Source organism: Taudactylus pleione, unplaced genomic scaffold (genome assembly GCF_031769625.1).
Source record: "Taudactylus pleione unplaced genomic scaffold, aTauple2 ptg000061l, whole genome shotgun sequence".
Lineage (NCBI taxonomy): Eukaryota > Metazoa > Chordata > Amphibia > Anura > Myobatrachidae > Taudactylus > Taudactylus pleione.
In genome coordinates this window covers 10,160,476-10,184,621 of record NW_028284463.1, presented here as the reverse complement: position 1 = coordinate 10,184,621, position 24,146 = coordinate 10,160,476, and the positions used below count along the sequence as shown (strand labels likewise).

Genomic DNA, 24,146 nt, shown 5'->3' with positions numbered 1-24,146 from the left:
CAACTGATGAGCTGCCAGACACTCTGCCAGTGGTCTGGTATGGGGATTTATTATTGCAGGGTTTCCGTTGCTGTTTGATCTCTCTGTTTCAGAGTGGTGGTACTGCTGTCTGACTCTCTGAAAGAATTGAGACCACAATTCCTTTCAAAACCGCCTCTGCCTCATACCCCGTGGGATCTCTATTTGTTGGAGACTTCCTTCCGCTGGTTACAGCCTTGTAGTAGTTGGGCCTCGAGAATGGTCCAGGGTGACTGTTCGGTCTTCACTTTTTCCTCCCTGTATACTCTTGTTAGGAGTCTGTGGACAGGATCAGCTCTGTATCTGTAGATTGGTATTCTTATACGTATGTCTATATGTATTCTGTCCAGCACTGCTGGAGGTCTGCTGTCGGCGACTTATACAGCTTCCTATGTTCGACTATGGTTCGGACTTGGTCTGTTTTCAGCTGGGTTTATGCTGCTTTTGATGTTTTCATCTGCGGGTGTTCTTTCGCTAGCTGTTGTTCCATTCGAATTACGCTGTAAGTTGTGGAATTTCTGTGGTTGTTTAGCAGGGAGTTTTGATTGTCTCTTCTGCTCTGCGACACTTGATCCTCAGCTCTTGCCTTTCCATTGAGCCTACGGTTCTTGGCGATCCGGGTTTTCGGTTTTGCCAAAGGGTCTGCAAGTTCTCCGCGCTTCCCACCCGGGAGGTTGGCTTTGGGACGTCCCCACTGTCTTGAACTCCAGTGTCCCCTAGTGGATGAAGGAGAAAACAGGATTTTGGTACTTACCGATAAATCCCTTTCTCCGATTCCACAGGGGACACTGGACGCCCGCCCAGCGCTGCGTACCTGCCGTGTTTTTTTAGTTCCTTATATGGTTGTGTGACTGCATGTGTTCCCTGCAGTGGGTTCCTCGGTTCTCCTTCAGTCGGTATTGTTCCGTTCTGTGTTCATCTCCTTCTCCTCATTTTCCTATTGTCCTCCGTCTCCTCTCGGGCTCAGTTCTTAAACTGGGGCTGATGGGGCATAGAGGGGGAGGAGCCAGTCACACTTCTGAATTATTTAAAGTGCCAGGCTCTGCTCTACCACCGTCTATACCCCACTGTCTTGAACTCCAGTGTCCCCTGTGGAATCGGAGAAAGGGATTTATCGGTAAGTACCAAAATCCTGTTTTTTTTTTTTTAGTACCTTACGATCCGATGCGCCCTGGCGCTGTTCGTACCATCGTGTCTTCTGATCATATGTGCAGCACATCTTGCCCGTCGTATCCGTATGAGGATCGTGCCGTTTATTTTGTTCATGCGATCCATCGTGTGGCATTTCAAGTAATTTCAATGACTGTTTCCCTGATGAGCCTGTGAGACAAAGGATCGATCTTACGACTGATCCTGTGCTAGAAAAACCACAAACATGCTGCAGGGACTGCCAGGGACCTTCGGGAGAATCGTAGGGAAATCGTATCATTCATCTGATCTTATGCTGGTCGTTTAGGTGTATGGGCCCTATAAGAAGACAAACGATTGAAAATGTCATTCCCTAATTCACCAGCATATTCCCACTTTTCATTATTCCTTTTTATCCATGGACAGTACCACATTGTACTGCATATAAATGACTCTGGTGAACAGTACAAATACATAATTCTTCCTTACAAAGTGTGCAAAGATAAGTATTTATCAAGTACATTCTATAAAATGATTGGTGGAAGCTGATTGGTTGCTATGTACAACTTGCCCACTTTTCGTTCTTTAGAAGGTTTGATACATCTCCCCTTAATAGAGAAGGACGTAATCCACAAACCTGTGGAAAAGTTGGTGTCTGCAGTCCTTAAGGAAAGCACCGGCTACATCAGTGCTTTCACATTGATGCTACAATGATATTAATTATCCCCCCCACCTCAGTGCCCGATACCTCCTGAGGGCCGTCCCTCCAATGGTCTACAACATATGTGTATGGAAGCTGAGCCATAGAGCCCTGTTGAGTGCTGTAGACGTCTTTACAGTGTGATTTGGCAAACGAGGGGCACCAGTATAACTTCTAGTGATCCAACCACTAATGGACTTCTTCTTGAAGATGTGATTGTGCCTCAGTGTAACCTATGTAGTGCGCCCAAGATGGCTGCCTCACCTGGTACATTCGTGGGCACAGTAGGATAAATAAACCTTGGAATGTATGATCCACAATGTCCAGTGCCTGCGATGTGCTGTATCCTATTGATTATCTGTAGTATGACACAGGGATTGGGGACACTCTGGATTAGACTGTTCTCCATTGTGTTCCAGGTTTCCTTCAGATGGCACCAGACTGCCTTATGACTCCATACAGAAAGGACAACCCACTTCCACGGCTCCAGGTGAGAAGCAAATCCGCTCTGAGCGTTTCTTGTCTCCTACATCTTGTTCTATAAGAAGCCATCGGAAGGTGTCTAATTGAACTGGTATCTTTAGAGACACGGGAGATGGTGGGGTTGTGTGCTTGATGGACACATGCACATGGCCGATATATATAGTGTGCAACTAGATGATGGTATGTGTTTCGCTTGTGATGCACAGGTGCCCCTCCGTCTCGGAGTCCTGTCCGAGAGAACCCGCGCTCAGTCACAGTCAGCAAACCGGTGCAGGACAGAGTCTCCCTCATCCAGCAGATCACATCCCCCAGACCGGTGAGCAGAGACCTCCGCGCCGTATCGTCTGTCTGTCTATAAGCACAGTCCTTCCTCTGTTTCCGCTTACTGTAGCCTCCATCCTGTAGAATCCTCTCCGCAGGCCCTTATGTGCAGATTCCGTGCCCGAGCGTTGCCTCTCTGTGTGTGGGAAATCCGGGCTAGTCAGAGACTCTGAGGAGGAGAGCACGGCGGGGGAGGAAGAGGCAGATGATGGGGGAATACACATCTATGCGCACAAGGGCCAGAGGCTCGTCATGCACAGACATAACACTGACGCTCAGCAAGTGAGTAACGTCCAGGTGGTGACGTAGGTAAACATTTATAGATATAGGTAGATGGAGATTATTCTATAGGTAATCGTAAATGTACATTTTGTGTGTGTAATATATATATATATATATATATATATATATATATATATATATATATATATATATATATACAGTATATGAGGACTAGTGATTCGGCACTCCAATAATATGACAATGTAGCCCCCGTGCCCTCTGCAAACTTGCATATAGACAATAGAAGAAATAAACAGCGGCACTGGATGTCTTGAAGATGAATAATATATTGTCACCAACGTTTCAAGGCTAAACTGCCTTTTTGTCAAGGTAAAACAAACAACTGAGTGCAATCTTACCTTAAGTAACTTCACCACTTAACGTGACTATCAGCCTCGTGGGACCCGCGCGTCTGCACACTGCAGGGTGCGTCCCTCCTTGATGACGTAGGGGCATTCCGTGTGCTCCCGCTGTCATGGCAACTGGACACAACGGAGAACCCCTCCGTCTGACGACTGTGACACAAAAATAAACAACTATATAATTTTGTATTTTATATATATGTATTATTTTTTATATATAATCTCAGTTCAGCAGGATAAGACGGATGTTATATTGTATTCCTTGTATCATAGGTGAGCAGCACCAAATCTCACAGACCAGAGACCTTATCAGCGGGGACCGAGGCCAAGGTGAGTTCTAGCAAGATATATAGGTGAATCTGTGTATATAGGTCTATTAATCCACTAGGGCAGTGGTTCCCAAACTTTTTTGAATCGCGGCGCCCTAGAGTATCAGCATTGTTTTCACAGCACCCCTAAGCCAAAGATTGCTATTGAGAAATTCAGAAAAAAATGTAGTAAAGTGAAATAAATTGTGCTGACCTGTCATCCCTAGGGTCAGATATGTAGTGGGTGACAGGTTTGCGCTTCTCTTTGTCCACATATTTATTTTACATTGGCCATAAATAATTTGATGATTTAGTATGCGTGCTTCTTATATAATAACGCCTCTGTATTACAGCTACACTGTGCTGCCCATTAGCTAGATGCATACAGAATTATCCCCCGAGAAGGCGGTGTATCGGACCCAGCAGTCCTAGTGCTGACAGAGTATAGGCAGTGACACACTCCTGTATGTATCATGTGCAGAGAGAACTCTTCTTAATTCTGGATTAAGCCGTTCTCATTATACAGTACAGATAAGGACAGTTGGTCAATCTGCAGCCCCTCCGAGTGCACACAGAGGCGGAGGTAATAGTGCCTTCTCCTACCAACTCCTGACACCCTCGGGAACCCTGGCTACTGCTGCCATAGTTTAGTTATGAAGGGACCCTAATTATAGGGTCATTATGTATTGGTGAGTGCGCATAGCTGTGCTATTTGTATCCCGCAGGCTACGTCATATGCTGGGCCCTTTGCACTGAGAAATACAATCACCTCTAATTAGTTAAACCTCTCTTATTCTCTCTTGTACTTCCCACTGACATTACCAGTGGCAGAATGTAGGCAGGGAGAGGCTGATTTTCCAATAAATGTGTTCAATACCCAGCAATCTGCAACATCTGCGATAATACAATAGGGAGGGGGAGTTTCCTACCTCTTCTAGGGGGGTTTGGAGAGGTGTGTGTGTGTGTGTGTGTGTGTGTGTGTGTGTGTGTGTGTACACAGCCTTACTACCATGCTCCTTTTGAATCCTTGACGTTGGTGGATGTGAAATGTCTTCCATGGAAGACGAAGCACTCTTTAGCCATATGTACAGTCATGGTCAAAAGTTTTGAGACTGACACGAGTATTGGTTATCACAACGTTTGCAGCTTCAGTGTTTTTAGACCTTTTTGTCAGATGTTACTGTGATATACTGAAGTAATATTACAAGCATTTCAGAAGTGTCAAAGACTTTTATTGACCAATACATTAAGTTTATGTAAAGAGTCAATATTTGCAGTGTTGACCCTTCTTTTTCAAGACCTCTGCAATTCGCCCTGGCATGCTGTCAATCAACTTCTGGGCCACATACTGACTGATGGCCGCCCATTCTTGCCTAATCAATGCTTGGAGTTTGTCAGAATTTGTGGGTTTTTGTTTGTCCACCTGCCTCTTGAGGATTGACCACAAGTTCTCAATGGGATTAAGGTCTGGGGAGATTCCTGGCCATGGACCCAAAATGTTGATGTTTTGTTTCACCAGCCACTTAGTTATAACTTTTGCCTTATGGCAAGGTGCTCCATCATGCTGGAAAAGGCATTGTTCTTCACCAAACTGTTCTTGGATGGTTGGGAGAAGTTGCTCTTGGAGGATGTTTTGGTACCATTCTTATTCATGGCTGTGTTCTTAGGCAATATTGTGAGTGAGCCCACTCCCTTGGCTGAGAAGCAACCCCACACATGAATGGTCTCAGGATGCTTTACTGTTGGCATGACACAGGACTGATGGTAGCGCTCACCTTTCCTTCTCCGGACAAGTGTTTTTCCAGATGCCCCAAACAATCTTAAAGGGGATTCATAAGAGAAAATAACTTTACCCCTGTCCTCAGCAATGTACAATCCCTGTACATTTTGCATAATATCAGTCTGTCCCTGATGTTTTTCCTAGAGAGAAGTGGCTTCTTTGTTGCCCTTCTTGACACCAAGCCATCCTCCAAAAGTCTTCGCCTCACTGTGCATGAAGATGCACTCACACCTGCCTGATGCCATTCCTGAGTAAGCTCTGCACTGGTGGTGCCCCGATCCTGCAGCTCAATAAATTTTAGGAGACGGTCCTGGCGCTTGCTGGACGTTCTTGGGTGCCCTGAAGCCTTCTTCACAACTATTGAACCTCTCTGTCCTTGAAGTTCTTGATGATCCGATAAATGGTTGATTTAGGTGCAATCTTACTAGCAGCAATATCCTTGCCTGTGAAGCCCTTTTTGTGCAAAGCAATGATGACTGCACGTGTTTTCTTGCAGGTAACCATGGTTAACAGAAGCAGAACAATGATTTCAAGCTCCACCCCTCCTTTTAAAGCTTCCAGTCTGTTGTTCTAACTCAATCCGCATGACAGAGTGATCTCCAGCCTTGTCTTCGTCAAAACTCTCACCTGTGTTAACGAGAGAATCACTGACGTGATGTCAGTTTATCCTTTTGTGGCAGGGCTGAAATGCAGTGGAAATGTTGTTTTTGGGATTAAGTTCATTGTCATGGCAAAGAGGGACTTTGCAATTCATCTGATCACTCTTCATGACATTCTGGAGTATATGCAAATTGCCATCATAACTAAAAACTGAAGCAGCAGACTTTGTGAAAACCAACATTTGTGTCATTCTCAAAACTTTTGGCCATGGCTATACAGTGAGGACCGTTTTGGAATTTTGGGATATATCTTACATATTTAATTTCTCATTAATACAGGGCTTAGAATTAAACTCTCTTTTCAGTCAAATGCGTTGTCCAGATGCCACTTTAATAAAGCGTTTGAGAGAGCTGTCCTTTGTGTTTTTCTTCATATACACTAGCGTAAGTAACGTTGGCATGCATGCGATGAGCTGTTGGGTGCATTGCATGCAAATTGCAAATCATCGTGCATCCCGTCCATTGTCGTTTCAACCTTATGGGGGGCATCCACTAGACGATTTTATCCCTGTCCAACCTCTTAACAATTTTCCCTTGAAGTTTCCCTTGAAATTTGATCTTCCACTCTGAACGATTTGCAAACGATTTGCAAAAGATCTAACGATAAACTATGTTGTTTCAATCTGTGATTGAGAGCTTTCAGCTATAGTGGGCAGATAGTGGTTCATCGTTTGATCGTTCAGCGTGAACGATGTGTAAACGATTTGTAAGCAATCAAGTGAAATTGACCTGCATGTTCAGTCGATGGAGGAGACGATCAAACGACCAGCGGGAGCGCGCATCGTACATCGTTAGAAACAATTACTGCACGATTTGCAAACTATTTTTAAACGATTGAACGATAACGATATCGTTCAATCGCCTGCTAAAATAGTCTAGTGGATGCCCCCCATTAGGCAGTGGTGGGTTTTCAGAATAAGAAGGATCCCATCAGGACATTCACTTCCTGATAAGATGATGGAGAACCCATCGGGACATCCACCCGCCATTAGGATGATGGAGATAACTGGATTTTGTACTTTTATATGAAATCCTCTTATCTGAATGAATTGGGGACTGGACGCAGCCTTTACACTTCTAGATTGATGGTTGTAGGAGAACAAGGTCTCCCCCTCTTTCTCTTTTGTTGGATTTATGTCTTTCTTGCTCCCCTGCCCTGTGGGGCTTAATCAATCAGTCAATAACTGATCCCAGCAGGTCATGTGATATAGAGGGGGAGGAGTCAGATTTGTGTGGGATTCTTAAGGGCAGATTCAATTCCGTGTGCGTGCAGTGGGCAGCTTGAGTTGCGTGTAGGCACCTCCATAGGCTGCGGGCAGCATCGGCCTTCTGTAGTTAAGGCGGCGGAAGGCAACTTAACGGGCTCCGATGGCTTCCACACGTAATGGGATCTGCCACTTAAAATGCCCAAATTCCTGCATTAGCTCTCAATACCTTGTTGTTCCAGTTGGATTCAGAGAAAAATATTTAATGTAAATACAAATATCTGTGTTTTTCAATCATTTTTTCCAATTAGATTTATGTACTAAGTAATTTCATCGGCCAGTGTCCAGCAACAGTAATGAGACAGTGAATGTAAAAGCAGCCAGTATTTTCTTTACCTTCCAACATTGGTTGTCCAGGTGGATCTATGCACCCTGTAGCTGGATTTTCTCCCATCTCTATATGATGCCCAGTATCTCTCTATGCTCTTACCCTAATAGCTGCATTACAGTATCTAAAGCTAGTAACTCTAACTAAATATTTACTTTCTAGAGACTTCTTCCTGATCCTATCCTTAGATTGAAAAAAATAATTGGCTTTGGAGGCTGCACTCAACGTCATGTAAGTACTGCATCTACTCAGGATAACTGTAGGCATCTAATATCATGGCATCATTTCAGAATCCACTGTGGTGTGATGTCATTTATTCACTCCTCTGGTAACTAATCCCAGACGTCTCTTTTGTGGGATGTAGTTAATAGACCGGCGGACTACATGCCGCCGGTCTATATCCCGACAACTAAAGCCTGACGGGGGATTTAAGATAGGCATCTTAATCTCGACACCGTAATACAGAAGGACGCCGGATCGATCTTGGTAAATCTGGGCGTTTTAACACTCAGCCGGGGGAGGGAGTAGGTTTAGGGACTCCTGGGGGTAATTTAGGGTTAGGCTAGGGGGAGGGGGGGTTAGGATTAGACGCAACTGGGGGGAGGTTAGGGTTAGGGTGCTGTAAGGGAGCGTTAGGTATAGGCATCCCCGGGGGGGGATTTAGGGTTAGGCATCACCCCGGGAGTCTTCGAGTTAGGCACCACTAAAGGGGGGTTGGGGGGGGGGAGAGGGTAGGGTTAGGGTACTTACCAGCCCTTGATCTTGTCCTGTCGGGCTTCTTTTAGCCGCCGGTATTTCATACCCATTCTCTCATTTGTACCCTGTCCTTCATACACTACTCTGGTAACTAATCCCAGACTCCTCTCTGGTACCCTCTCCTTCATACACTACTCTGGTAACTATTCCCAGACTCCTCTCTGGTAACCTGTCCTTCATACACTACTCTGGTAACTAATCCCAGACTCCTCTCTGGTACCCTGTCCTTCATACAGTACTCTGGTAACTAATCCCAGACTCCTATCTGGTACCCTGTCCTTCATACACTACTCTGGTAACTATTCCCAGACTCCTCTCTGGTACCCTGTCCTTCATACACTACTCTGGTAACTATTCCCAGACTCCTCTCTGGTACCCTGTCCTTCATACACTACTCTGGTAACTAATCCCAGACTCCTCTCTGGTACCCTCTCCTTCATACACTACTCTGGTAACTATTCCCAGACTCCTCTCTGGTACCCTGTCCTTCATACACTACTCTGGTAACTAATCCCAGACTCCTCTCTGGTACCCTGTCCTTCATACACTACTCTGGTAACTAATCCCAGACGTCTCTTTTGTACTCTGTCCTTCATACACTACTCTGGTAACTAATCCCAGACTCCTCTCTGGTAACCTGTCCTTCATACATTACTCTGGTAACTATTCCCAGACTCCTCTCTGGTACCCTCTCCTTCATACACTACTCTGGTAACTAATCCCAGACTCCTCTCTGGTACCCTCTCCTTCATACACTACTCTGGTAACTAATCCCAGACTCCTCTCTGGTACCCTGTCCTTCATACACTACTCTGGAAACTAATCCCAGACTCCTCTCCGGTAACCTGTCCTTCATACACTACTCTGGTAACTATTCCCAGACTCCTCTTTGGTACCCTCTCCTTCATACACTACTCTGGTAACTAATCCCAGACTCCTCTCTGGTACCCTCTCCTTCATACACTACTCTGGTAACTAATCCCAGACGTCTCTTTTGTACTCTGTCCTTCATACACTACTCTGGTAACTAATCCCAGATCCTCTCTGGTACCCTGTCCTTCATACACTACTCTGGTAACTAATCCCAGACTCCTCTCTGGTACCCTCTCCTTCATACACTACTCTGGTAACTAATCCCAGACGTCTCTTTTGTACTCTGTCCTTCATACACTACTCTGGTAACTAATCCCAGACGTCTCTTTTGTACTCTGTCCTTCATACACTACTCTGGTAACTAATCCCAGACTCCTCTCTGGTACTATGTCCTTCATACACTACTCTGGTAACTATTCCCAGACTCCTCTCTGGTAACCTGTCCTTCATACACTACTCTGGTAACTATTCCCAGACTCCTCTCTGGTACCCTCTCCTTCATACACTACTCTGGTAACTAATCCCAGACTCCTCTCTGGTACCCTGTCCTTCATACACTACTCTGGTAACTAATCCCAGACTCCTCTCTGGTACCCTCTCCTTCATACACTACTCTGGTAACTAATCCCAGACTCCTCTCTGGTACCCTCTCCTTCATACACTACTCTGGTAACTAATCCCAGACGTCTCTTTTGTACTCTGTCCTTCATACACTACTCTGGTAACTAATCCCAGATCCTCTCTGGTACCCTGTCCTTCATACACTACTCTGGTAACTAATCCCAGACTCCTCTCTGGTACTATGTCCTTCATACACTACTCTGGTAACTATTCCCAGACTCCTCTCTGGTAACCTGTCCTTCATACACTACTCTGGTAACTATTCCCAGACTCCTCTCTGGTACCCTCTCCTTCATACACTACTCTGGTAACTAATCCCAGACTCCTCTCTGGTACCCTGTCCTTCATACACTACTCTGGTAACTAATCCCAGACTCCTCTCTGGTAACCTGTCCTTCATACACTACTCTGGTAACTAATCCCAGACTCCTCTCTGGTACCCTCTCCTTCATACACTACTCTGGTAACTAATCCCAGACTCCTCTCTGGTAACCTGTCCTTCATACACTACTCTGGTAACTAATCCCAGACTCCTCTCTGGTACCCTGTCCTTCATACACTACTCTGGTAACTAATCCCAGACTCCTCTCTGGTACCCTCTCCTTCATACACTACTCTGGTAACTAATCCCAGACTCCTCTCTGGTACCCTGTCCTTCATACACTACTCTGGTAATTAATTGTAGTATCCTTTGTACTGTCCTATCTATTAGACAGGTACTAATCCCAGAATCCTCGTAGGTCTGTTTCTTCATAAACTACTGTTGTAACTAATCTTAGAAAACCCTACCGTGTTCTGTCTTTCATACACTCCTCCGTCATATAACTCCAGAATCCTCTGCGATGCCATCTGCTTTATGCACTGTACGTCATACACTGTACCTCTCACTAATGCTAGGACCCTCTTGTGTCCCTCAGGCTCTCTGGACTCACACTGGCTGCTCAGTCGTCTATCCTTGTCATGCGGTTATTGTAGTTCTGAATGTGGAAAGTGAAGAACAGAGGTTTTTCCTGGGTCACACGGACAAGGTTTGTCCTTTTATCACCTTATTCTACAATAAAGCTCTCGTCTGCTCAGGACAGAACAGTGAGTTGTATTCTTACTATGAGACCCATTTCTCACAGGTCTGTCAGTGCAACATGTAGGTGTACTAGATGTGCACCAACGATTATAAGTGTGAAGTGCACTTAGAGCAATGAGGGAATGACTTGGCGGTAAGAATGTCTCCATTTGTCTATTGGTATCAGTGAAATCCTGTCCTGCAGCTTATTTGGTGGGAAACCAAGATTACTCAAGCCTACGTGTGCAGAACAGTGGGCATATCTACAACAACAAGTGTACTCACTCTGATTACTGATTGGCTGCCAGTGTTCAGAGTAGGGACAGCACTCGGGTGATCAGCCTGCAATAGGCTAATATGACAGAGGGGAAAAGAGGGACACTGACTGCATGAAGTAATAAGCAGTAACTACAAGGGACCAGACGAGACTCTTTGTGATAATTGACACAAGTTTTGGTTTATGATAAGTGACAAGAGAACACCACGCGTTTTATGATTCTAACACACCTATTTGATTACCTCATATCCCCTTTATAGCACAAGAGCCATTTTTGAGGGGTGAGGATAACTGGGCTCCAAACTTTTAGAGCCGACTCTTTTCAGAGCAGATAGAAACAGATGAGTCTGCTTCACTGAAAAGAGGATGGCTGACGCGTCCGATGGATAAGCGCTCGGCATGTGAAACGCGTAGTCTCTCTGTCTTCATTCAAGTCACAGCACCAGCGAGTAGGGAGGAGGTCCCACTGAAGAATTTGGTTAAGTGCTAAGAGTTCAGAGAGATGGAGCTCACGGTCCTTGCACAAGACCATGAAAGCCAATGCCAAATAGCTGAGAATCAGCATCTGGCCCAAGAAGAAACTAATATTCAGAAACTGTATCCTGAAGATAGGTACACTGTAGTGGGAGATGTTATGGTAGACATAACGGACCGCATTCGCAATCGGACGCAATTGCTCCTAAGCGCAAATGTGAGATGCGACCAACTCTTCATAAATAGCAATGCACTTTGCACCCGCTGCCAGTAACCGCAGTAGATGCGCCAGGAGGTGTGGCTTCACTGTGAGCACAAGAGATGCTCAAAGAGCAGTACACAACTCGTACAATACAGTAAGTGGCTGGAGTGTAGATAATTAGTCCCTACGTCAATTGGAGCGTGTTGAATGCATTTCAGGAAACCTGCTTTATCTTGTGGAAACGTGTGGTCAGTACACTCTGTTCCTGCATTTATATCTCAGCCACAGCAGTTTTCCCAGATTTGCATAATTGGGTGTGTCTGAAACATGTTCGGCAAATCAAATGCGGCCACCGGCCTTCATCCTCGTCAACTCTCGACTTGCACCAGGCTTTGAGCACCCACAAGTCATTACCCTCTCCACAAGCACATTTTACACCATTTAGGCTGGCGCGTTTCGCATTGTCACACCCTTTCTATTCTATGGATATTTATAGAGAGGGGGAGGAGCTTCAATACTTGTTCTGTCCTCCGGCCTTCACTGGTAACAGGTGCAGGTAATCCTACACGTTGCAATGACGGGTGCTGACTATAGAGAAATGGGGCTTCTATCAACTCAAGTACGTGTGTTATGGAGTAACAGGTTGTTCTCTCAGTGCTGTATGCTGCTGATACCTCGGGCATGCCTCCTAGTTACACACCTCAAGCTCTGTATTGACCTAGGACCTCATTCAGAGCCGCTCGCTCTGAATGAGGGCAGCCGCTTTTTTTTTTTTTTTTTTAGCCGGCCTCCTGTCCGCTCATTAAGCTGTGGGCGACCACCCACAGCTTTTACGAGCGGCCAGGTGATGGTCGCGACCATCGGGCTTGCGACGAGACCCTTGTGGTAGGGTCTCGTCTGCCGCAAGCCCCAGTGAGCTTCCTGCTCTAATAGAGCCGGAAGCTCACTACTGACATCACGAGTGATGTCAGTAGGGCGGCCCACAAACGGCAGGCGTTCCTTCAGGAACGCCTCTGTTTGTCCAGCCTCCCCGTCCCGTTTGCAGCGAGCCCCGGAGCGATTGAATTTCTTGCGCAGTGCCCCACCATCGACCCGCTTGCGAGCGGGTCTGAATGAGGGCCCTAGTCCTTCAGCTAAATGGTATAACCTCACCTCGGCTTGCTTCCTGTAACCATCAGTACGATGATTGAGCAGAGAGAGGAAACTTTTTTTTTTTTACATCCATTTAAGTATACTGGGCTTGAGTCTAAGGTGTGAGTAATGCAAAAAAGTAACTGTGCACCTTGGTGCCATGCAGGTGGGGCAGATGTACAATGTAGAGAGAGAGATTTGGGAGGGGGTGTCTAAACTCAATCTAAAGTGCAGTGTATAAATGAAAAGCTGTCCAGTATTTGTGGGCTACATGCAGAAGCTGCCAGTATTTACCCCACATGCAAAAATAATACCTGTATTTGCACCCCCTCCCGTTGCATTGCAACATGATTTGTCCAGGTGCAAAGTTACTTGCTCTTTTCTGCTTTACTGTGTCTGTCGCTCGTAAAGTCTGATGATGTCACTGACTAGGGGTTACGTCTCTGCCTTATCGCTGTCCTGTTCCTGCAGGTATCTGCCCTGGCATTTAATGGCAGCTGCACCCTCCTGGCATCCGCACAGACTGGCACGCTGAGCATGGTGCGGCTTTGGCACTTCCAGAAAGGCAGCTGCCTCGCCATGTTCAAAACCCACGCTCATTCTGTGTCGTACCTGAGGTAAGAAATGGCGCTGTCCTGGGAGGAAGGAGCTCTTCCCACTCCTGTAAATGCCAATACCTCCTGTAAGAGTCTCAGGTTCGTTCCTTAGGAAGTGGTAAACAGGTAATGTACAGTATATTTGTCTACATCATTGCTAGATTCCCAGGCGTTGCTGACTGGCGGCTGGCGAGGGGACCTTTCTCAGTCATTTGTACTTTGTTTATGTGTGATAAATAAATGACCCATGTTTCTGAGGCAAGGAAAGTCATTGTGGTTACTTATGATCCATGTCGGCCTAGGATATTGGGGAGGACCTGTACAGATATGACAGTGGGAAAAGAGCTATGACTAGACCATGCCGTCCACCCGTCTGTACAACATATAGGCGCTGATCTGAAAATGCTTTTCGCACGGCCGCGGCAGTTTGCTCACTACCGTATGTCAATGCACATAGCTACCCGTGTATGCCGAGTATCCGTGCGTCGGCAATCGGGCAGTAGGCCCGTCCGCTATTCTTCCGTCCACAGCTGCAGCTGTCATCATTGGTATCGGGACTTGCACCCAATCCATACTGAGTGCTAAAGATCCATTCAGAACAGGCGCACCACCTCCCTCCGCACGCTACGAATGAGTGCGTAAGTCTGCTTCCGCGCCCGTGACATTCCCTAGAGACAGAACAGTTCCGTGCGCCGCTAAGAAACGTCCATCTCACGGAAAGAGCGGTCCGTCATCAGAAGGGTTTAAAGCTCTTGCAATCGAAGTCCTTGTGCCTATGCATGGTTCCAGCGCACGTGCAGTCGGCGATGGGTTTTCTATGGCGCATGTGCAGATACCCGTGAGATCCGTCCACATTCCTGACTCCGTATCAGGCTCTAAAGCAAGTTAAGCATAGAACATCACCAATCAGTCATCCATTACCTACACACAGGCAAGCGACACAGGAACGCGGCTGTGTAATACCGTACAATGAGTGCGTTATTGCAGCAGGAGGTGCCTGGTGTAAATAAACGCCTCCTGGCTGCATCGCAGAGCCGAGCGCTGCATTGTTGTGCGGAAGTAGAATATGCTGCATTTAAAAATGTAAATAAGACGAGGCCAATGTAAATATATAAGTGTGAACCTGTCTTATAAGAAACACACAACGGTCTCGATCCAATTAGGTGCGAATCGCAAGTAGCAAGTTTGTTTCTTTAAACTCTGACACTTCGCCGCGAAGCGCGCTCCCGAGAATTCTCCAATCCAATTAAAAACGCCTATTCGCAGTGCTCGCAGCGGAGGGGTTCGAATTAACTGCCAAATGAGATTTGCGAGAAATGCATGAAAATGTGGGGAGACCATCCTGGACCCCCCATAATGGATAATTCCGTTAGCAGGACCGTATAGACGGCTGTTTGTGGCCATTAGGAAGTTACTGTAGGTTTTAAAATGGTGTCATATGGCTGATTTGTGCTTTTTTTTTTTTTTTTTAAATGGAAGAAAATGAAAAAAAAAAAAAAACTTTTTTCTTTAATCTCAAACGAATTAAACGAAAAATGCAAAAAAAAACCTAGGAAAATGGGTGATATTGGGGTACTTTTGAGGGCGCCTTGAAAAATGGAAAAAAAAATTTATAAAAATAATTATTTTTCAACTATATTATTGTAATTAAATTTGGGGTGCCTAAACTAACGAAAAAGTTGATTTTGGGGTAATTTGAGGACATTATTAATTTTTGTTTTTTACCTCAAAAAATGACATGTAATTATTGGACTAATTAAACTAATTTGAAATTTCCAAATGCCTATTTGGTCATTCGGGGAGGTGTCCAAGGGATTCAGCACAGTGGACCTCATTCGTAAGCGGCCACTCGTTCGCTCCGAGCGATGTTCGCACATCTGCGCATGCGTATGGGTTGTAATACGCATGCGCCAACCAGTCATTGCAGTCGAAAATCGTGTGCTCGCAAAATAGCGAATGCCTGCTAATTTGAGTGACAGGATGAGGAGTTTGTGGGTGGTAACAGGGGAAGGTGCTTGAAAACGTGGAGTGGAGATCAGAACGCAGGCGTGCTTAAAGGTCAAAACGGGCGTTTAATGGGAGTGCATAATTAACAAAGCAGCGTCATCGACCACGTCACTTGGTTGTCTATTAGCCTGAACTGCTCGCATGATTGCGGTAGGAAAATGCTACCACAAGAATAGCGAGCAGTTCATACGCCTTTCGATGTACTCGATTAATCTAATAAATAGCGGAGATGACGTATGATGTGAGCGGCCAGAGGGCGTTTTTTACAAAATAACGACCGTATGTTTTGTTCGCTCGTTCAGACATAGAGGCGTCAACAGACCGCAAAGAGTGAACGGTCAATTTAAATAGCCAGCCCCTTTTTCTGAACGAGCGAGCGCAAATAGCGTCCGGCTCTGTATCAGACCCAGTCCCCATATTTTAACCTTTAAAATAAAGATTTTCCTTTCCATCTCTCACCCTCAGGGCGGTGCGAGTGGAAACTTGCGAATTCAGTCTGACTGATCAGTGCAAGTTGCTAATTGGATTGCAAAATGAATTCGAAGTGAAAATCACAACTCGCGTCTCGCAATTCGCACTTAATAGGATTGACCCCTATGTGCTGTTCTGGTGTCTGAAACGCATACCATTATGAACAACAGAAATAAAATTGTCTTCAGTTGGTTGTTTCACCTGTCACTATATGTCACATTGTCTTATAGTGGGGTCGCGCCTGTCCTCCTAGTGGGGTCGCGCCTGTCCTCCTAGTGGGTCGCACCTGTCCTCCTAGTGGGTCGCACCTGTCCTCCTAGTGGGTCGCACCTGTCCTCCTAGTGGGTCGCACCTGTCCTCCTAGTGGGTCGCACCTGTCCTCCTAGTGGGTCGCACCTGTCCTCCTAGTGGGTCTCCCCTGTCCTCCTAGTGGGTCTCCCCTGTCCTCCTAGTGGGTCTCCCCTGTCCTCCTAGTGGGTCTCCCCTGTCCTCCTAGTGGGTCTCCCCTGTCCTCCTAGTGGGTCTCCCCTGTCCTCCTAGTGGGTCTCCCCTGTCCTCCTAGTGGGTCTCCCCTGTCCTCCTAGTGGGTGGCACCTGTCCTCCTAGTGGGTGGCACCTGTCCTTATAGTAGGTTGCACCTTGATGAAGGTGCAGTAATATTTGGGGCTAGATCTGGTTACAGCACCCTAGACTGACTGGAGCATTCTGGTGGTTGCATCTCGCAGTCAGAATACCAACATGTCCTTATGATGTCTCTTCCAGCTTCTCACACGCCGGCTCTGTCCTGTGTGGCGTTGGGAAAGATGGACATGGGAAAAATGTGAGTAGTTCTCTGCCCTCCTGGATACAGGCTGTAGGTGACGGTTGGGGAACCCATGGGATCAGGTCTTCAGCAGCTTTGCTTTTGGTTGTCCTCTGCAGATGGTGGTTGTGTGGAACACGTCTCAGGCCACCCGCGGCGGAGAGGTGGTGGTCCTGGCGAAGGCTCACACCGATGTGGACATCCACACTATGAAGATTGCATTCTTTGATGACACCAGGTATTATTACTGCAGCCGGTATAGTGAGATGCTGTGAGAGAAATTGTAGCAGAAATATATACAGATCTACTAAAGCAAAAAACAGTTGGCTAATGGGAGCGTGTTAAGTCACTAAGCACAAGCTGACCGAATGGGATGGACGACCATTCATGGAACGTGACCTGATGTTGGTCCCTGGGCTGGGCATGCCGGGAGATAAATAGCAGTTTGATCTACGCTGGTTCCTGAATATATTCTAGGGGCAAAACAAACACAAAGTCACTTATTTTCTATATTAAACCTTGTGAACATGGCCAACTCCTCAGTTCTATAGGGAAATGTCACCTACAAAAAGGATTATGTGCACCCTCCACGGACTCCCACAGATCAGTGTGCATGATGTGTGTACATCTTCTAGGAAGGCGTCTATAGAAGTTATCCAGGGTTTATTGGCATGTAAAGACTGGCACCTAATAGAGGATACTGGCCTGGTATATTTTACCAGGCATGCTGTTATAAGGGATCCGGCGGATTTATAAGATGGCCATCCATATAAAATATATCCAATGTTACCTATCTGATTAATCTGTAAATATTTTTGGGGCAGATCTGACCTGTTGGGTCGTGTGACTGATAGTTATGTATTATTTTCTGATGATGATGATTGTGTGATTATGGTTTAAAGAACTTAGGAAAATGCACAGATTTGATCATTTACTATCTGACCTGAGAGCAATCTCCTCACTTTACAGGATGGTATCGTGCGGGAGGGACAATATTCGCCTGTGGCGTGTGCGTAGCGGTTCATTGCGCTCCTGCCCAGTTAATTTAGGGGACTTTCACAATTTGGAGTTCACAGACCTGGCGTTTGAAGCTGGACACAGTCCTGATAGAGAGCCCGAAGACCGGACACTGTAAGTAGTGCTCTGTAGAGAGAACTGACTCAAAGCTGCCTCTTCGTCTCCGTTCTAGAGCCGGCTCCGTCTGTCCGCTTGCCAATTACCCGCTCCTTTATTTCCTCAGCTACGTGTGCAGCCGCAATGGGCACATCCTAGAGATAGACTACAAGAACATGGTATTGTGCAACGTGCGCCGTCTGCAGCCCAATCAGCCCCAACACAGCGAGCGGCGGGAGAAGCAGACCTTCAGCTCGGGTGAGAACGCTCTCTAGCCTAAGGCATTATGGGACTGTGTTGGTCCTAATATAGTCTTGCTGCATGTGGTTATCCTGCTGCTAGTCTCCAACATTAATGCACACAACACTGTACATACAGACGGGAATATTGCTAGAGAGGAAATGCAGTCAGGGACATAAATGCCCCTAAGTTGCCCGTCGCGCTCAGGTTGGCAGACTGGTGAGGTTCCCTCTTCCTGGAACAAACTCCATCTGAGTTATCGAGCTGCTGGAGACCACCGCATTTTATATGTCTCCAAGTAATTCGGCCTGGAGGACAAAATACAGCTTTGAGGGTCATATGCAGGGAAGATACTTGGCACTGCCAGCTTGTAAGCTGCCTTTCTGACTCCTATACAGAGAACAGCACAGCTCATGGGAATGTAGGTCTCTGTCTTCTGAAGAAGGAGATGACCCTATGCCAGTGTAATACCAACGTTCTTACCATCCTTACCCCCCCGTGACACCTGTCTGTCTTCTACTCTCAGGTCCCGGAATTGCAATAAACAGCCTTTGTGTCTCTGCCACCTACTGTGCTACCGGGTCGGAGGACGGCTACTTACGTCTGTGGCCCTTAGACTTTTCTGGAGTCTTCCTGGAAGCGGGTAAGTAGATTTTTTTTTTGATCCACATCAGTGTTTTGTGCATTTCTTACCTTGCCTTATGTATATACAGTATAGTGCCTGTTTGTGTTGGTATAGGAGAATGGGTGTTACCGCTGAGTGGGGAAGGTAGATGTGATCAGTGTGTAACAGTCTCTTCCCCCTGCAGAACACGAGGGCCCGGTGAGCTGTGCGAGCATCAGTCCTGAAGGTCTCCGCGTCCTGTCCTGTACTAGAAGCGGAGAGCTGGGGGTGCTGGATGTGCCCTCCCGGGGTTACCAGACTCTAATGCGCTCACACACAGACTCCCTGCTAGCCTTCTCCACCCACCCGTCTCAGCCTCACCTTGCCACGGTGTCCACCGACAATACGATCCGAATCTGGGACCTGTGTTCCCTGCAGCAGGTAACGGGACACACTACCCATACACAGATCTCTCCTGCAGTGACGGGGGGCCGCATGTTTCTAAGCAAAATCATTGCCTCATTGTTTCTCCTGTATGAAAGGGAAATATGACCCACAACCAGTGTTAATACAGTACTGCTTTATACATAGAGAAGAGAGTTATGTCAAATGATATATTGTTGTTACATATGGCACCTTAGACCCTCCTTAGGCTGGAAAGTTGAAATTTATCCTTATGAGACAGAGCCCTTCGTTCCGATACCTTCCAGGGCGTAGAATTGGCCAGGGGACGTAAAATTGGCCAGGGGACGTAGAATTGGGTAGGAGATGTACTGTACGGCTCTGCCATATCAGCACATATCAGAAACTTTACATCCTTTCGCTCGATCCCTTCAAACGGAGGCTGTAATGCAGTCACCACTAAATTTTATATGGCCAAAGGATGACCCCTGTTGAGGTTGTCTCCCTCAACCATCAGAGGGGGCAATTTGGACTGATATGCTGTGTGGACAGTATGCAGTCAGGAAGCCAACCGCCGGCTTCCCGACTGTCTAATCCCGGCAAGGTACTAATGACAGGCGTCGAAATCCAGACGCCTGTCATTAGACCTACGCTGGGAGCCTGAAGCCCGACATACCGAACGAAGGTAAGCCGGGCGCGGACAGCCGCAGGAAGGGGAAAGGGTTAGGTTTTAGGGCTCCCGGGGGGGGACTTGGGGTTAGGCACCCCCCCGGGAGGGTTAGGTTTAGGCTAGGGGAAGGGGGGGGTTAGGGTTAGGCATCCCCGGGGGGAGGTTAGAGTTAGGCATCCCCCCTGGGAGACTTAGGTTTAGGCACTTAGAGGGGGGTTAGGGTTAGGCACTTGGGGGGGAGGTTAGGGTTAGGCACCCCTAAAGGAGGGTTAGGGTAGGGAGTAAGGTTAGCGATACTTACCTAAATTAACGATCGGGATCTTCACCCCTGCCGGGCTTCCGCTGTCGGAATTAGAACAGCGGCCATGCGGCCAGCAGGTAAAGGTCCTTTTCGAGTTTAGTTGCATCTGGAATGTTCTCGATTGTTACCGTGCAGGAGCTAGAAGCACAAATGCCCTGGAGCAGGCGCCATACCACTTAATCCAGTGTTCCTCCATTGTGTAAAAGGAGAAGAAAATATCTCTGTTATGTATGAGCTGGGTGCACAATTGAATCTCTGCCCTTGTGTGTGTTTGCAGCTGTATGACTTCACAGCCAATGAGGACACTCCGTGCACTGTGACCTTTCACCCTGCCAGGCAGGCCCTGGCCTGCGGGTTCAGCAGCGGGGTGGTGAGATATTTTGATGTCACAGCTACAACTATGCAATACGAACACAAGTAAGCACAATATGATCACCTATAACCGTTTCTCTATCTGGGGTGTAGCTGCATTGGATGTAAGACACAAGGTGCAATGTTTAACCTATGTTAAATACAAATGTACGGATGTCTACTAGTTTAGGTTCCCCTCTCCAAATTCTCTCCTGGAATGTCCGGGGTCTCAATGACCGGGTCAAGCGCTCCTTAGTATTGACTCAGGTGAAAAAGGCTCAGGCTGATATTATGTTTGATGGAAACACATTTAGTGGGTGAGAAAGTCTTGGCTTTGCGTAAACCTTGGATAGGCTGGACTTATCACTCTACACACTCTTCGTATTCCAGAGGAGTGTCAGTCCTTGTACGTAGATCCCTAGGTTTTGTCCTGGATGAAGTTAGAGTTGACCCCTTGGGTAGATATGTCTTCATACAGGCATTTATTCACTCCTCCCCACTCCATATTCTTGCGGTTTATATTCCCCCTCCTTATACTAGTGAGGTCCTGAAAAAGTCTACTGAATTTATTTCTTTATCCCCTGATACCCCGGTTATCTGTGTCGGGGATTTTAATAATGTGCTACACCCTGCCCTGGATAGGTGGCGTGAAAGTTCGAGTGTGTCTGGTCCCTCCCCTCATTCTTTTGCCAATTTAGTGGATGAGCTTGGGTTGGTGGATATTTGGCGGGTTCAGCATCCTCGCTTGGCTCGGACTCTTGCTTTTCAGCCTCTCATCATTCCTTTTCTAGGATTGATCTTGCTCTGATATCCGGGAGGCTGGTCCCACAGGTTGTAGAGGTGGAGTACCGGTCCCGTGGTGTGTCGGATCATGCCCCTTTAATACTGACTATTGATGTTGCTGCTCCACGAGGTCACTCTTTTTGGAAATGTAATCCTTTCTGGCTTACATTAATGGGTGCGGGCTCGGAATTGGAATCCCAATGGGCTAATTTTATCGCTGAGAACACTGGTTCTGTTTGCTTTGACATGTTGTGGCATGCCTTTAAGGCTGTCCTTCGTGGTTCTTTAATTGGTAGGGTGATAAATATTAAAACTTTTCATAGGAAAAAGGAGACTGAGCTGGAAAATCGTTGTGCTTTGTTGGAACAGAGATATCTGTCCTCGGGTTCTATTACTGCTAGATCCTCATATATGGAGGCCGCTAAACTTTTATCTGATTTCCTCTTAGATAAGTCCAGAAGACGTCTACTATTTGTTAGGCATAGTCACTATTCAGATTCGGATAAATCTGGGACTTTTCTGGCGTATCTTTCTAGAGAGGTCCGACCCGCCACAGTCGTAGCTCAAATTCGGGACCCCTTAGGTAATTTGCACTCCTCTACACCTGCTATTACAAAGGTGTTTTATGAGTATTTTGCTAGTCTTTATTGTTCCCAGGCCCACTATACTTTAGATGAATTATTTGAATATTTGGGACACATATCCCTCCCATCCATTTCCCAGGACAGCAGAGCATTTCTTGACTCCCCATTTACTGTAGAGGAAGTTGGTGTTGCTGTTTCTTCATTTCCGGGAGGTAAGGCCCCAGGGGTGGATGGGATTCCCATTGAGATTTATAAGAAACATGCCCTTTTCTTTTTTCCCAGGCTTCTTGACCTTTTTAATGAACTGTGTGACCTGAGTGCTCTTCCCCGTTCCATGTCAGAGGTCATTATTATGATCCCTAAATCTGGCAAAGATCCCCTTGATCCTGACTCTTATCGTCCGATCTCCCTCCTTTCTACGGATATTAAAATATTGGCTAAAATGCTTGCACTTAGGCTTAGTAAGGTAATTAGTGAGGTGGTGCATCCTGACCAGACTGGCTTTATGCCCGGGAAGTCTACCTCACAAAATCTTAGGAGATTATGGCCCTCATTCAGAGCCGGACGCTCTGAGCAGAGCGCACGCTCTGAATGAGGGCCGGGCTCCATTTTCATGGAACGTCCTCCTGGACGCTCGTATAGCTGTGGGTCACCACCCACAGGCTATACGAGCGTGCATTGTTATGGCCGCGATGGTCGAGACCATCGCGACCATCGAAATTGCGTGCCGGAGCCTGCGGTTGAGGTTTTCAACCGCAAGCTCCGGAGTGATTTTGGCTCTATCAGAGCCAAAATCACTCCCACTGACATCAGTGATGTCAGTGGGCCGGCTTCTGACGGGAGGCGTTCCCGTGGGAACGCCCCCGTCAGGGAGGCACGCCCACCAAAGGGGGCGTGCTGTCAATCAACATTGACAGCACGCCCCCTTTGATCGGACACAACGAGCGAAGGACTTTCCTTCGCTCGTTGCGTCTGGCGCATGCGCACGACGGAGCTCCCTCCGTCGTGCGCATGCTCAGTCCATAACATCGACCCACTTGCGAGCGGACAGCCGCTCGCGAGTGGGTCTGAATCAGGCCCTATATTCGATTTTGCAGCTGGCGGAATCTGTGGATGACGGGGCAGTGGTGGTATCTTTGGATGCCGCCAGGGCCTTTGATTCTGTAGAGTGGCACTATCTTTGGGAGATCCTGTTTCGTTTTGGGATGGCACCTAGATTTATGGCTTGTGTTAAATTACTATATTCTTCCCCTGTAGGGCGGATTTGTATTAATGGGTATGTTTCTCCTTCTTTTCGCCTCTCTAGAGGTACTAGACAGGGCTGTCCTCTTTCCGCGACTCTCTTTGCCCTGGCCATCGAGCCTTTGGCATGTCTTATCAGAAGTCACCCCAAAATATGGGGGATTCAGATACAGCAGAGGGTTGACAAGGTGGCTTTCTATGCGGATGACATGCTGTTATTCTTAACACAGAAAAAAAAGAGAGATTTGCCCTCCAGCACACTGCAGCAAAAACAATACTTAAATCCTACATAATAATAGAGATTTAGAGGTATTGGTTACACATATTTGCAAATATATGAATAAGCGCCAGGCCAATCGTCAAGGCTCCTCTATACTGGCGTCCCTAATATTAAGGGGCTCACGTCTGAGAAGCAAGGCACCCCAAAAAAATTCCAACCAAGGGCCATCCCCAGGGCATCACACGAAAAAGGGAAAAAGGTGATATTGATTTATCTTTACACATCTTTTCTACATACTTCACTAAGTGTTAATGAAATGATAAAGAATTAAAATGACATATATAATGTACAAACAAATAGAGAAGTGATAAAAGTATTCTATGTGAATTAAGTGGTGATGCCATGAGAAAGGCCCAGTCAGAACCCACCCCGGGGGCCCCACTCCCAAACGCTCACCCCAAAATAATTATTGCTACATAATGGTAGCACCCACTCTGGGTCATATAATTACAATTGATGTACTGCATGATAACAGTACATATGTAAGCTGAGAGCTAACTTACCTTGGAGGTACCCCAAAAAACCTCCACATGGCACTATAAGCATCAGCACCTCCTCCTAATGCTGACTGCCTTCATGCCTCTCCAAATTTACAAAGAAAAATGGTAGTTTCTCAGATCAGCTTAATTGCATAACACAGGTGCTTGTAAAGGGCGGGGTTTACTCTGAACA

The 24,146-nt window shown here is 46.7% G+C and overlaps 1 protein-coding gene across 2 annotated transcripts in view; it reads left to right on the top strand.

Annotated features, from left to right (window-relative positions):
- WDR90 (WD repeat domain 90) overlaps window positions 1–24,146 on the top strand; it is a 60,252-nt gene that overhangs the window by 15,162 nt on the left and 20,944 nt on the right. For both annotated transcript variants that reach the window (XM_088464582.1, XM_088464574.1), the window contains exons 7-20: window positions 2,266–2,336; window positions 2,536–2,645; window positions 2,735–2,932; window positions 3,568–3,624; window positions 7,797–7,865; window positions 10,802–10,912; window positions 13,500–13,645; window positions 16,865–16,922; window positions 17,024–17,142; window positions 17,874–18,035; window positions 18,145–18,275; window positions 18,784–18,900; window positions 19,067–19,302; window positions 20,512–20,651. In XM_088464582.1, the coding sequence (XP_088320708.1) occupies window positions 2,266–2,336; window positions 2,536–2,645; window positions 2,735–2,932; window positions 3,568–3,624; window positions 7,797–7,865; window positions 10,802–10,912; window positions 13,500–13,645; window positions 16,865–16,922; window positions 17,024–17,142; window positions 17,874–18,035; window positions 18,145–18,275; window positions 18,784–18,900; window positions 19,067–19,302; window positions 20,512–20,651 (1,725 nt within the window). The remainder of the gene's footprint in view (window positions 1–2,265; window positions 2,337–2,535; window positions 2,646–2,734; window positions 2,933–3,567; window positions 3,625–7,796; window positions 7,866–10,801; window positions 10,913–13,499; window positions 13,646–16,864; window positions 16,923–17,023; window positions 17,143–17,873; window positions 18,036–18,144; window positions 18,276–18,783; window positions 18,901–19,066; window positions 19,303–20,511; window positions 20,652–24,146) is intronic.